This window comes from Candoia aspera, chromosome 6 (genome assembly GCF_035149785.1).
Source record: "Candoia aspera isolate rCanAsp1 chromosome 6, rCanAsp1.hap2, whole genome shotgun sequence".
In the NCBI taxonomy this organism is placed as follows: domain Eukaryota; kingdom Metazoa; phylum Chordata; class Lepidosauria; order Squamata; family Boidae; genus Candoia; species Candoia aspera.
The window spans coordinates 73,895,589-73,910,229 of NC_086158.1; the positions used below are offsets into that span (position 1 = coordinate 73,895,589).

Here is a 14,641-nt window from a genome sequence, read left to right on the forward strand (position 1 = left end):
GGAAGGAAGGTCACCGAGTGGCGGTGTGCCCAAAGGGAAAGACCAATGATTGTCCAGGAAAGTCGTCGGGGAAATCTCCCTCTTTACCCAGGAAAATGAAGGCAGCCATGGCTGAAACTGAAGTGGAGGAGATTCCTTACTTCGGGGACGAGGGGGAGCCCGATCTACCCCAGCCGGCGGGAAACGCCAGCCACCTGCTTTAAAGAGCACCTCTGGGCAGGTGATGGAGGAGGGGCGTGACCATATTTCGTTGAGTGGCAACTATCCCACACTGACAGTGAAAGTGAAGCTAGGCTCCCGCACAAGAACCGTTGAAGTTTGGGCATTGATCGATTCAGGGTGTTCGCGTTGCTTGATGCACCCTGACGTGGTGGCTGCTTTGGAGTTACCCAGCTTTCCACTACAACGTCCCATGATTTTTACCCAGCTGGATGGTTCTACGGCAGGGAGGAAGCCAGTCACCCATTTCACGGGCATGGTGGCGTTGCAAATGGGCAGCCACCGTGAGGGGCTGCCGTTTGTAGTGGCGCCTGTGGGGGGTCCCTTAGTCATTCTGGGGATTCCTTGGTTGGTCCAACAAAACCCATATATAAATTGGGTGCACAGGACTTTGACTTTTGGGGATGGTTTCTATCAAGCCCCTGGGGAGGACGACGCTCCGCAGGCTGCAGTGGGGAGGGCAGCGGCAGCAACCCCGCATTTCTCTGTCACCCCACTGGAGGGCTTGCCGGAGCAATACCAAAGCTTTGCGGATGTGTTTGGTGAGAAGGAAGCGGACCAACTTCCACCTCATCGAAAAACTGACTGTGCGATAGAGTTGGTCCCTGACGTGCAACTGCCCAAACCAAAAATCTATGCCATGACGCAAAAGGAACTGGCGGCGTTGCGGGAGTTTGTGGACAAAAACTTGGCCAGGGGTTTTATTGAACCAGCAAATTCACCAGTGGGTGCCCCCATCTTGTTTCGAGCGAAGAAGGATGGGACATTGAGACTTTGTACAGATTACTGCGGATTAAATGCGGTCTTGATATTAAACAAATATCCTCTGCCAATAATAAAAGACATGTTAGCACATCTGGCTAAGGGGAAAATCTTCTCTAAGCTGGATTTGAGGGAAGCCTATTTCCGCATCCGCATACAGGAGGGGGATGAATGGAAGACTTTCAATTGTCCTCTGGGTTCTTTTCAGTACAAGGTTTTGCCTTTTGGGTTGGCGGGGGCACCAGGGGTGTTCATGCAATTGATCAATGAAGTGTTACATGAATATTTGTTCAAGGGTGTACTGGTCTATTTGGATGATGTTTTAATTTATACTGAAACGGAGGAGGAACATGAGCGCTTGGTGAAACAGGTGCTTAGCAAACTGAGAAAGGCTGAGCTTTATGCTAAACTTTCTAAGTGTGAATTTCATCAGACTCAGCTTGACTACCTGGGGTACAGGATCTCTGACAAGGGCATTGAAATGGATCCTGCGAAGATACAAGCTATTTTGGGGTGGGAGCGCCCGCGTACCCACAGGCAGCTCCAAAGTTTTCTTGGATTTTCCAACTATTACCGCCAATTCATCCAGGGGTTCGCAGAAATTGCATTGCCTCTCACTGATTTGTTACGTACGAAGGGGTTGGGGGACACACGCAAGGTGAAGAACCCGGGGGCATTGCTCAGTTGGACACCTGAATGCCAGTTGGCTTTTGACAAACTCAAAAGCCTGTTCACTGCTGAACCCATTCTGCAACACCCTGATCCCACTAAACCCTTTGTGGTTCAAGTGGATGCTTCCAATTTCTCAATTGGAGCGCTCTTGCTGCAAGCGGATGCTGGTGGCCGCCTGAAGCCCTGTGCGTATCTGTCCCAAAAATTTTCTGAGACAGAAAGGTGATGGCATGTTTGGGAAAAAGAAGCTTTTGCAGTCAAGTCTGCTTTGGAGGCATGGTGCCACCTCTTAGAAGGGGCTAAAAGTCCTTTTGAAGTTTGGACTGACCATAAAAATTTGGAAGCGCTCATCACGCCCCGTAAGCTCAGTCCTAAGCAGATCTGCTGGGCTCAATTTTTCAGTCGCTTTGACTTTAAGTTGAAGTTCATTCCGGGCAAGAAAAACTTCCTGGCTGATGCGCTTTCCTGCCTGCCCCAGGATTCGGTCCAGGCACCTGACGTTGTGGGTACTGTATGGACAGCACCCCAATTGGGGTTGCAAGCTGTCACACGCAGTCAGACTCATGTACAGCTGGCCCCAGCTTCGGTTTCACCGGCTGGGGGAAGAACGCCAATTCCCTCGCAATTGCAACAACAGTTTCTGCTAGAGCTGAAATCTGACACTTGGTTGCAAGCGAATAGAGACAATGTTACATTTGACAGAGGCTTCGCTTGGAAGCAAAACTGCCTTTACGTCCCTGACAGTTTGCGAAGGGAAATTTTGATTAGGTCTCATGATGATAAAGTGGCTGGTCATTTTGGGTTTGTCAAAACCTTGCATCTGGTACGCCACCAATTTTGGTGGCCCACATTGAGACGTGATGTAAAAAGTTATGTTGCTTCTTGTCCTGTCTGTGCCATGTCAAAACGGAAGGGAGGTAAGCCGCAAGGGCTGCTGCAGCCGGTGGCCAGTCCCTCCCATCCTTAGGAGGAGGTTTCCATGGACTTCATTGTGGATTTGCCTCCTAGTCAGAGAAAGACTGTGATTTGGGTGGTAAAGGACTACTTCTCTAAGCAAGCCCATTTCATTCCATGTGCTTCCATTCCGTCTGCGCAATTGGCCCACCTTTTTCTAATCCACATCTACCGGATCCACGGGAGCCCCTCCCGCTTGATCACAGACCGCGGAACACAGTTTACTTCCCAATTTTGGAGGGCATTTTTGAAGCTGGTGGGCACCAAGCAGGCGTTGTCCACTGTGTCGCATCCGGAGACTGACGGATCTACGGAGGCTCTTAATTCGACCCTGGAGCAATTTTTGCGGGCATTTGTCAACTATCAGCAGGACAATTGGGTTGATCTGCTACCTTTTGCTGAGGTGGCTTATAACAACGCTGTCCATCAGAGCACGGGGCACACCCCTTTCCGTACTGTGTTTGGCCGGGACTTTGTTCCCATTCCTGACTTGCCTCAACCCTCCGCACAGCCCTGCTCCGCTTCTGATTGGGCTGCTCACCTGGCTGATTCGTGGCCAGTGATTCAACAGGCGTTGGCTGATGCCCAATCTGCCTATAAGCTGCACACCGATAAGCGATGAGCCCTTCAACCTGCTTTTAAAGTTGGTGATAAGGTCTACCTTTCCACCAAGTTCATTAAATCCCCTCAGCCCTCGAAAAAGTTGGCTCCTAAGTTTGTTGGTCCTTTTCCCATTGTGGGAGTTGTGAACCCTGTCACATTTAAACTGGATTTGCCACACAATCTCAAACGTTTACATCCTGTTTTTCATTGCAGCTTGCTCAAGCCTGTCAACCACTCCGATCATTGGCATCCGCAACCCCCACCTCCTGCGCCAATCGTGATTGATGGACAGCAACATTTTGAGGTGAAGGAGGTCCTTGATTCTCGCAGACTTCGTGGCACCCTGCAGTACCTCATTCAGTGGAAACACTTGCCCCACCCTGAGTGGGTGTCTGCCCGTGATGTTCAATCTCCTGTTTTAGTTAGACGCTTTCATTTGGCTTATCCTATGAAACCTGCTCCTTAATATTTTTTGGGGGGGGCGGTATGTCATGTTCACCGTTCCAATGTTACTCTTACATCGTAACATTTCGCATGTCATTTGGCTGATGCGTGTTTCGTCTGGGAGGGGAGGAGGATTCCATCTCATGGGATTGTTATATGTTAGCAGCTGGATTGGAATGTGTTTGGGTTATCTCGTGTGTTCAAGGTTCCTTTCCCAGGACATGAGCAGAAACGGTTACCAGCACCTGGGGGGGGGGGAGTTTGCAACGGCAGGGCGAGGGGAGGGATTACGTTTGAGCCGAGGGTTTTTAGTTTGTATTTGGCGCGCTTTTACTCATTCTCAGCTTTCTCTGTATTTGCATACTATTCTTTAATAAATCAGATATCATTAAGTTCCTGCTTGTGAGTCTGAGTCTATTAGAGTAGGCAACCATTACACTTGGGGCCTTAATCAGAAGGGCTTGGCCTCCTTGTTGGGAGTGCTGCTGGGAAATGGCTTGGTGTATTTAATTTTATCACAGTGGCTCCTAGCATAGGAGGCATATGACACTTCCTAATCCATCTTCCTGATGCTACCTTCCTGCTAAAGCATATTTTTTCCACATTCAGGTAAGTAATGTTTGCTTAGGATGCAGTCGGTGGTTTGGAGTGATACAGAACAAACATCCTTCACTGCTGCTTTTACTATGCAAAGTAAAGCATTGTGTGAGTTCTAGAAAGTATGGAAAATGGGAATGGGAGGCAAATAAGAAGCAGAGGCAAATGTGGGACACCGATAATAAAAGTAATTCCTGCTTTCAACCTCAGAGGTGGGAGATTTCAAATGTTTCCTCCGTTAAAAGTTTCAGGTTTTTTGTTTTTGTTTTGCTTTTGCTAGATGAAGCTGCCATCAATAAAGCATTTTCTATCTCTCCACTCCTTATAGCATCTGGGCTTTTCGGGCCTGCTCTGCACATCACAATTACCTCTGGGCATATGCAGAAATGTGCATTCATGAAAGGAACCGAATAAAGTTTAATGGAAGCAAAGAGATCACATAATGCACCGATCTGTGGCCTGGGCTTGTGTTCACTGTTGTATGCCCAATGAGTAGCAATTAGTTTGAACCAACAGGGCAACACTCACTGCCTTAGAAGCAGAAGTTCATGTTGATCCTGCCCTGGTCTGCTTCTTGGGAAGCAAAGAAAAAGCAATGCTGGACCACCAAATGAAACCAACCAGTCCAACCTTCTCTTTTCAGCAGTCGTCATTCAAATGTATTCATGAAATGAATATCCTGGAGATAACTGCTTGGCTCTAGCCTGTGGTACTTGGAGGTAATCAAGATGGAGATCATGGCAACAACTCCAGCAATGAATCTCACAGGTTTTAAAAGCCATTTTGGCTATTAGCCATCACACTTGAAGGTAAGGAATAAAATAAAAACTAGAGCATTTGATATAGTTTGATTGCATTCATTTTTGTACAAAAAGCTGCTTAGTTTATTTTAAACCTTGTATAAAAGACAATATGGTGTTACTAATGTGAAGATGCAAGACTTAAAAATATTAAAACTACTCTCTCATTGTGCCACAATGATTTGATTTTTTAATCAAGTAACAAATCCAAAATTATTAAACATTCAATCTTCCTTATTTAAACTGGAGTTACAAACATACAATAGCCAAATAATCTAGTTTACTGTCAATCTGATATCATGTACATGCAAACAGTTTAAAACTTACAGTTGGTCCATTAATCTAGATAAATTTAAGATAGTAAGTTAGCAGCTTTTGTATTCTTATACAATCAAACTCTGTTCACTTGTAAAAATCTGAATATTTAACACTGGAAACCCTGTACTTTGTAAAAATAAATCTTTGTCTGTAAATGGTATTATCAAAAACATATTGGCCCGTGGGCAGTTATTTACATGATTTTAAACCAATAATTTACTCTGAAAACCAAAGTAATATTTAATCTATATTTAGAACATTATTTCTTTCAATTTGCCTCAGATAAATGACAGTTACAGTTGGTTATTAACTGAAAATATGCTTAACTGATCATGAAAAACACTATTTCTATATTGCACTTCCCAGTGGAATATATAAGAACTATTGTGATCAATAATAATTTACTCTGAACCTCATCCTTGTAGTGCAAGAAATTCAAGGTGATAGAGATTAATTCTTGTTGGTTGCCTCTCTTAGATTAGATGACTGTATTATATATTTGATAGTTCTGACAGTTTTCTATCAAATATTGTAAAGATTAAGACTTTTATACAAAATTTCTATAAGAAAGACTAAACATATTTCTATACAGAAAAAAGAATGCACTCCTTAAAAAACAACAACAGTTCACGTTCTAAGTAAGACTTTCACAGTATTGAGAGACCGAAACATAAGAAGCATTGAAGGCACAGAAGAAAGCAAGTGCTACATCTGCTATTCTTTTTTTAAGTGGTCTTATTCTAAGCCAAAGCCTTCTGCATTTGAAATTCCAATTGTCAACTTTTGCTTCAGTTCCTTTTTGGTCTTGTATGGAGGCAGGCAGAGCTGGTTGAAGCAAGTGTGGGCAACAGGTAACCTAAAATAAGTGAAAGAAAATATACATATTAAATAAGAAATAATTTAGATGACTATATTAAACCATGGCTCTAATCCAGTGTGGGACATGTGCAAATATGTATGCTGTGCTGCAAATAAGATGGCTCTATTCATTTGACATCACACAAATTGGCACCCTCCATCAAAACAAAGAAAGCATTCTTGTGGAACAGGGAACTAGAATTTCTGTACCAGCAACTGACAGCTTGAATTACTCTGAAATGTATGATGTTGAGCAATTCAGTATAATTTGACTTTAACTCTCCTGATACCTGGGAGTTACTAAATATTATGAAGGATCCACCTATTCATGGTCATTTGCACGGGGAGCAAAGGACAAAATGTGCATGATTTCATCAACATGCAAATCCGGAGACTTACATACTTGCATCAGACAACAAGCATAACCATGGCATTTATGGAATGACCTGCCCATGTCAACATTTTGGCATCTTCACATTTTGCTGAGATGCTGCTGGCCCTATTTTGATTTCATGGTGGAGAAGAAGGGGATTGACAGCAGTCTCAGTCCACGTTTGCAGAAGGACTGAGGAGAAAGAGGAGCAGGCTGGGTTGGATCCTGGCCCTTGAACATTCTTTTTGTTTTATTTTTAGTGAATTCTTGACAAGCAGTTCTATAAATCTTACCTATGGTTTGGACCATTTGAAGTAGCAGCAATTTACTTTTAGATATCCGGATAGGAGGTAAGCAAACAAAACCTTCAACGTTAACAATGACTCACTAATTGGCTTACATGCATTAATTCCATTCTGTAATGTTGGATTACAAGTCAGAATAAGAACAGTAGAAGCCAAAGTTTTTACCAGTTTGTGGATGCTTCACTCTTTGAAATTTTAAAATTAAGGTCAGCCATTCCTCCTACAGGTACTCTGTCACTTCCTGTAGCAAAGTGTAGGAGCTTTTTTTGAAGCTCAAGAGGAAATTCAAGTACTACCTCCCAGAAATTCCTAAATTTTATACAAAACCCAGTGTTAGTTCCAACTCAAAATCAGTTTCTATATATTAGAGTTAAGAATTAAAGAAAAAAAAATACCGGATCGTAAGATCAGTTTTCTGGTAGCCATCATACTGCGTGTGCTTTTGGAGAGCATGCATATCCAACTCGGGACTTCCACAGACTAGAATTTCAACTTCTTCAGGACGAAGCAGCTGCAAAATAATTACATTTAAAACATGGATTATATAAACTGCTCAATACTGTACTTCTCCTTTGTAATATTTGGGCTTTCTTTACTCAAATTTTCATTTCAGGCTCAAGATAACAAAAGGCAACATTAGGGGGAGAAAAATGAAAATAAGGATAACAGCAAAAATTATTATTAAATCAAAGTTTGCCAAGTTCAAACTAAACGTAAAATTTTATAGTACTGGTTTTCAAATTCAGTTTATATGGAAAGAAAATAATCATTTGCTAAATAAAGATCAAAGTTGCTTGTAATCAAACTTCTTCAGTGTGGTGCTACCACTAGTTTTATACTTTGGCAGTACTAGATTTAAACTAATTTAGTTCCACTGATTGCTAAAGACTTAAATACAAACCTTATGTTTCTTACGTTATGTAAACAAATTATAATTATTAATGTGTTACCAATTGTTTTGTTGTGGCTTTTGTTCTGATTAGAACAAGAGCAAATAGCGACACCTACACTGAAAACATCGCACTTTACACAATGAAAAGCTTTTCCTTATTTCCCCCACACGCACCTCGTCTTCTTTCTTACAGCAGCATTTTCACCAGGGTTTCCTAACCTCAACATTCAGTTACGAACTATACCAACTTGGATAGTTTATTATTATTATTTTTAAAAAAAGCAAAAGTAGATATTTATGAAAAAGAAATGAGTTGGACAGTTGTCTTTGGGGGGAAAATTATAATATTCTGGGGGAAGCTAGTTCCTTGCACAGCAATGCCAGTGATACTTTGAAAGGATCTGAGATTCCAAGAGAAGGTCCAACTGCTATATTTTCCACATGGTTCTCTGGGAAGGGGCTCAGTTATCCTTCTCCCTAACCTTCACTATTGTACCTGCACTTAAAAGGCTGGGAGGGAAGGCCTGGTAAAACAGAGAAAAGCCAAGCAAACAAAAGTATTGTGACCTCATCACTCATCATATTACAGATAGTACTCAGGTTACGACTACTCATTCAGCGACTGTTCGAAGTTATGACGGTGCTGAACTGGCAGTACTTAAAACCAGTCCTTGAAGTTCTGGCTGTTGCAGTGCCCCCCCAGTCATGTGATCATGATCTGGATGCTCAGCGACTGGCTCACACGACAGCTATAGTGTCCATTGGTCATGTGATCGCCATTTGCGACCTTGCCTGCCAGCTTCCCCCAAGCAAAATCAATGGGGAAGCTTTCAGGAAAGGTTGCAAGTTGCTCCCATAAGTTGCTCCTGCTGCTTTTTCTCCTGAGAAGCCCTGCTATGGAGTACGAGATCCCAGGGATCCCGTACTCCGTAGCGTGCACCCCCTCCCACAGCACCCCCTGCCCACACTCTGTAGTGCATGCCCACCCACTTGGCTGCACTTGTGCTGGCCGCAGCACCCAGCCCTGCCCACACTTGCACTGCAGAACCCCTCCCTACCCAGCCACACTCTGTAGCACTCACCCGCCCCCCGGCCTGCTTGCGAGACACCTAAGGAAAGGTTTGTCGTGACCGGGACTTGCAACTTCCTGCCGGCTTCCCCAGTGACTTTGCTTGTTGGAGGCTGGCAGGAAGTCACAAGTTGTGGTCACGTGAGGTCCTTGCTTAACAATTTGCGATCCTTGCTTAATGACGGCAACTGAAACTGCCATTGCTAACTGATGCGGCCATGTGATGTCATGCTTTACAACCTCATCGCATAGCAATGGAAATTCTGGTCCCAATTGCTGCCGTTAAACGAGGACTACCTGTATATGTTAATGTTACTACTGCTTTTTTCTGGGGGGATTTTCAAAAAAGTTTGCAAATCACCGGTTTTAACTATATTAAACATGTACAATCCCTAGACTCAAATGTGCACAGGTATTCTCCAATACATACTGCATTCTACATACATTTTTGTTCAATATTTTTTATTCTTACCATCAATGCATAGGAAGCACAGACACTGTGAAATCCATAATAAAATGCAGCAAACTGTTTGTAGATTGATTTATTGAGAAGAAAGTCTACATAAAGCTGCACATACTCTGAAAAAGAAATAGTTCAGATTTTCTTTTGGCCAACATTAATCACACCTGTTTACAGCAGTGGATTTGAAACTCTGCTATAGTATCAATATTTAGAATTAGTGCATTATTATCAGATGTAATTTTAGGAATCAGCTCAAATTAATCACATTATTTATCAACAGTTCCAAGTTTTACTATACTATACTATACCTTTTCTATTTTCATTGGTAACTGGAATTTTATCACCACCAGGCTTTAAGTCATAACACTTTATGACACCAAATTCTTCTTGAAAAACCTGATGAGAAAAGACACTCTAGTGAGTTGCAGTGAATGGTTAACATGTCAAACTAGGACTGGAATGCCCAATTTGAAATCTGCACTCAGCCAATGAAATCTGCTAATTATTATGGCTATGTCTTTCAAGAGCTCAGCAAAAGGTGGGATGACTAAAAACTGAATGCAGCCAACAGGAGTGAAATAAAGTCTGAGTCTGCTTTGATAGCATGAGGAAGGGGTCACTATATAATTCTGGCTAAGACTGACTTGCTGTCTAGGCCCCTTGCTGCAGTGAAGAAAAGGATAAAATAAGAAAGGAAGAAGCCAAAAAGAAAGATTAGCCAAAATATCCTTAATAAAGAGAGCCAGGTTAAGGCACCAGGCTAGAAACTGGGAGACTGGGAGTTCTAGTCCCGCCTGAGGCACAAAGCCAGCTGGGTGACCTTGGGCCAGTCACTCTCTCTCAGCCCAACCCACCTCACAGGGTTGTTGTTGTGGGAAAAGAGGAGGAGGAAGGAGTATGAAGTATGCTTGCTGCCTTATTTATAAAAAATAATAAAGGCGGGATAAAAATAAATAAATAAATAAATAAATAATTATAATAATTATAATAATATCCCTTGGGAAGAAGATAAAAATTAAATGTGGATAATATAGTAATTTGGATAATGGGAATTTATTTTGAATGACAGCTATAATTTTCATCACTGTTCTTAAGCTAATTTCAAATGCTGCTTTTGTCAGAAATAGGATAGAGAAGTATCTACCAAAACAACATTAATAGTTTACAATAATGTATATTGTTCAGAATGATTTAATGGATCCCTGCACTTAGCAGGGGGGTTGGATTAGAAGACCTGTAAGATCCCTTCCACCTCAAGCATTCTGGCGGCGGCATCATCATCATCATAATACCTGGAAGGTTGAATAAAAGTCTTCTTCAACACTCCCTTCATAGGATAGCAGCTCATTTAGTCCATGAGCTAACTCCTGTAAGAAAATTTGTGACATTTAAAATATACAGAACATCCTTCCTTCCTTCGTTATAAATCTTAGAAATGATATGTAGGAGATTGCCTGAGTAGGCACAAGCATTTCATACCAGATACCAAATTATACTCTTACTGCAGCAAGTATGATTTATACATCGCTGCTTTTCCTTCTGAAACAGGTTAGTGAAGGCCAACCATTTTTACATTCTGGATCTATGTTTTTTAAAAGGAAAACGTGGAAACTTATGTTTAGTGTTTCCTACACAACTAATACTACATACACAAAATGAGATAATACCTGCTCTATGACATAGTCTATATTATTATTATTATTTCAGGTGAATGGTCATGGTATATATGGTCATGATTAAAAACTGAGTTCTGTTGACCAGTGATATATGAAGTTGCCCTCAAATGTTGTTGGATCTGACTTATTTTAATAATAATAATTTGTTAAATTTATATGCTGCCTAACTCCCAGTGACTCTGGGCGGTTTTGAACATCAGTCTATACAGAGAGCTTCCTTCACCATCACATGGGGCTAAAAAACCTGATGAAAAATCCTCTGCTCCAAATTACCTATTTACATGCTTTTCCATTATGTTTTATTTTTTAAAAATGAACTCTCTATGAAGTCCTTATTTTAATAACAAACTCTTCTTTAAGCATACAAGTTATATAGGACTACTAGATCTGGGCTGCACAAAACTCCTGATGACCACTAGATGGCAGCAAAAAGATACAGAAAACTGTAACTTTACTGCCATCTACTCACTGTCAAGATTTTTGCAGTCCAGATTTAATAGCCGAAGTGCTACATCTTTCACAAAATATTAGCAAAGTATTTCTCCTAAGTAGCTTTAAAAATGCAGCATTTTTATTAGAATCTAGAAAGGTAATTAAATTATTTTAGCATATTTAAATGCTGCCAAACCCCAAAAGTTCTAAGAATGCTAGGCTATAGATCTATGCTGCAAAAATGCAGATTGCCATTTGATGAAAGTAAGAAACGAGTGTATTCTATATCTGATTGCTGCCACTGAGTGATTGTTCAGAATTTTGCAGCACGGAACTGGTAGCCCTAAATATTATAGCTAGCTGTAAATACAAACATGGAATTGACCACTGGCAAGCCTTTCATTCCAGATCATCCTAATTGCACATTATGCTCAATGGCAAATGTTTTTCTGAACCCACAAGGTGGGTGATAGCCTCTTGGAGAGGGTTACTAAATGTTGTTTCTGATACCTAATATACTGAAAGGAGATAGTTCATCCCTGATCTTAGGTATTTGTTCAGCTCTTGCAAAAACAAAAATAAAGTTTGTTTTGTGACATAACATTAATAAAGGATTTAGTGTTGAATCTATACATGCACATGACAATCAGAATGGGCTCTTTCATGGCAGTATTTCTTTAGTCCTGTGATTTTAAAATTGTTACTTATATGTAATCTGCAATTTAAAAGACTGTGTTTTGAAAAAGCAGCAAAATGTGTAGACATTTAGTAGACAATTAATATGAATATGGTACTGAAGGCACCAGACTTCTTAAGCTTTCTTAGGGCCAGTACCACATTCCTAAACTGATTACCAAAGGAGGCCCCTAAACTGAAAGAGGGTGGATTCATTATTGAAGGTTCACACATTTCCTCTCCAGGTATTATGCTGAAAGGGAAAAAAAGCCTGTATTTTCACTATATCATTATAACATGTGAGTAGTTCAATTACTGGCAAAACATCAGATGATTACTTTCATGTGTGAAAAAGCTATCATCAACTGGGCACCACAGACAGATCTTAAACTGCCTGACACTTCCTCAGCATGAATTGGTTTACAAATGTAACTAGTTCACAGTTCAGCCGCAAATATTATCTACTGGCAATTATTTGGTGACATTTGTAGATAAAACATTATGTGTCAGTTATAAAGTTCATTATTTCATTAGGGTAATTGTTCATATGAACAATTTAGGATATGTTCTAGCATATCCTAAACTAATTTACAACTGAGTTAAGGATGTTAAATCTGTTTTTCAGGGGGTGTATTTTGTGCTTGCTCACAACAGTGCCATATTTGTTACAATGAATAATTTTAATCATGTACCAAGAACAGAAATGGTATTCATTGGTATTCATGGTAAATGGTATTCATTCATTTGATTCAGAACGGAAAACTTTCCAAATATGGCTAACAATATACATAACCTATACACAGCAAGTATAATGCCACAACACATGGTATAAGTGGAGTAGAGGTAAAGCATTATCTGTCATCGCTGATGTATAATATATGCTATTTCTGGGCTTTATAATGTTGTCATATTGTATGAATATGCTAACGATAAACAGCAACTGCAAAATGCAAGCAGTATTTTCTGCTCCATAAATACAATCTGAAACTATCCAGTCAAACCAATACTGAAAAATAAAAAATAAATTTCAAAGTAACTCATAAACCTACCGGCATAACCCGACACAGGTCATCGATAGTAACGTTACCAATTCCTACAGGTGTATTCTGGTCACACGGTACAATGGGAGGACTAAGTAGTTTTTTGTAGCAGCACAGCGGAAATCGAATATCCAGCGTGATACTATTATAGACAGCTAGTCCCATAAGCTAGATGATGAATGTTAAGTTTAAAATCATACTCTCGTCTCAGGGCATAATATCAGTTTTATTAAAGTTAGATGACTCATAACAAATATTAAACAAGGGTGATAAAAATATTACATATTTAGAATACTGATATTGCATCTGAAAGTAATCTAATTTCTATATTAAATAATCCACCAACAAGCTTATTAATAGGCCACTGAATTCTTCCATAGCACAGGAATTTTTTCAAAAAAATAATCCCAGAAGGCAACAAGCCACATCCAAAATGTTGCCAAAAAATGGCACGGATCCTGTTTGCTTATCAAACAAGGTCTTAAACACCTGTGTATATGTATCAAATAGCCATAACAATTCAGGACCATTTTAAAACACTCTTTTAGTCCTGCTTATGCCTATACTATATATTTGCTATAGAAAATTGATGTATCTCATAGAAACACAGGGGGGGGGGTTGTTCATAACTGCAATAATATTCCCTGTGTCTATTCTAATATATTGTATTTCTCCAGTATACATTACGTAAAATTATTTAACTATGAGTTTGTAAAATGGAAAACTACCAACACATCATCTTGTAACCAGCTTAAGATGTAAACATAAACACTCTTCAAAAAATACAGTGTATTCCAGATGTTTTTTTCTTAATTGAAATTCCAGAGATATAGCCATGTGCAGGGCAATGATGTATTTAGTGGTACCTTAAAGATAAACAAAATTATTGTGACATACAGTAATGTTTTTCTTATGATGAGCCACTTCATTAGATACTTTGGCCATGAAAGCTTATGTCATACATAATAACTGAGCCTGTATTTCAGGTCCTGAAGATTTTCATTGAAATTGCAGTCAAACCTCATTCACTGAAAATGTAATAACCATAAAATGGCTGAAAGCAGAGTCAATAAAGCTTAAAATGTACCTTTTCAAGCAGTTGATGGGATTCTCTAATTGATCAGTGGTCAGAAAATCCAGATAAATAGCTGCTTTGGGATACTGACATGCTCTAAATTAAATCATCAAAGAATGTCTGCTTATAGATACTATATTTGATTTTTATAGGTGGAAGAATTATTTATAATTAGAGTGTTAGTCAAAGAAACTATTATTTATATAATGCAGCTATATGTAATCTAAGGCCAAGTTTGGTATAGTGATTAAGGCACTGGGCTAGAAACCAGGAGACTGTGAGTTCTAGTCCCACCTTAGCCACAAAGCCGACTGCATGACTCTGGGCAAGTCACTTCTCTCAGCCCTAGAAAGGAGGCAGTGGCAAAACCACTTCTGAAAAAGCTACCAAGAAAACTGCAGAGACTTGTCCAGG

General features: G+C 40.3%; 1 protein-coding gene across 1 annotated transcript in view; it reads right to left on the reverse strand.

The window, feature by feature from the left end:
* Positions 1-5,144: 5,144 nt before the first annotated feature.
* The window catches only part of HECTD2 (HECT domain E3 ubiquitin protein ligase 2), a 46,029-nt gene continuing 36,532 nt past the window's right edge, over positions 5,145-14,641 (reverse strand). The window contains exons 15-21 of the mRNA XM_063307418.1: positions 13,162-13,320; positions 10,622-10,696; positions 9,638-9,725; positions 9,339-9,445; positions 7,301-7,416; positions 7,071-7,214; positions 5,145-6,225 (exon numbers count right to left, since the gene is read on the reverse strand). Of these exons, the coding sequence (XP_063163488.1) occupies positions 6,105-6,225; positions 7,071-7,214; positions 7,301-7,416; positions 9,339-9,445; positions 9,638-9,725; positions 10,622-10,696; positions 13,162-13,320 (810 nt within the window). The 3' untranslated portion in view covers positions 5,145-6,104. The remainder of the gene's footprint in view (positions 6,226-7,070; positions 7,215-7,300; positions 7,417-9,338; positions 9,446-9,637; positions 9,726-10,621; positions 10,697-13,161; positions 13,321-14,641) is intronic.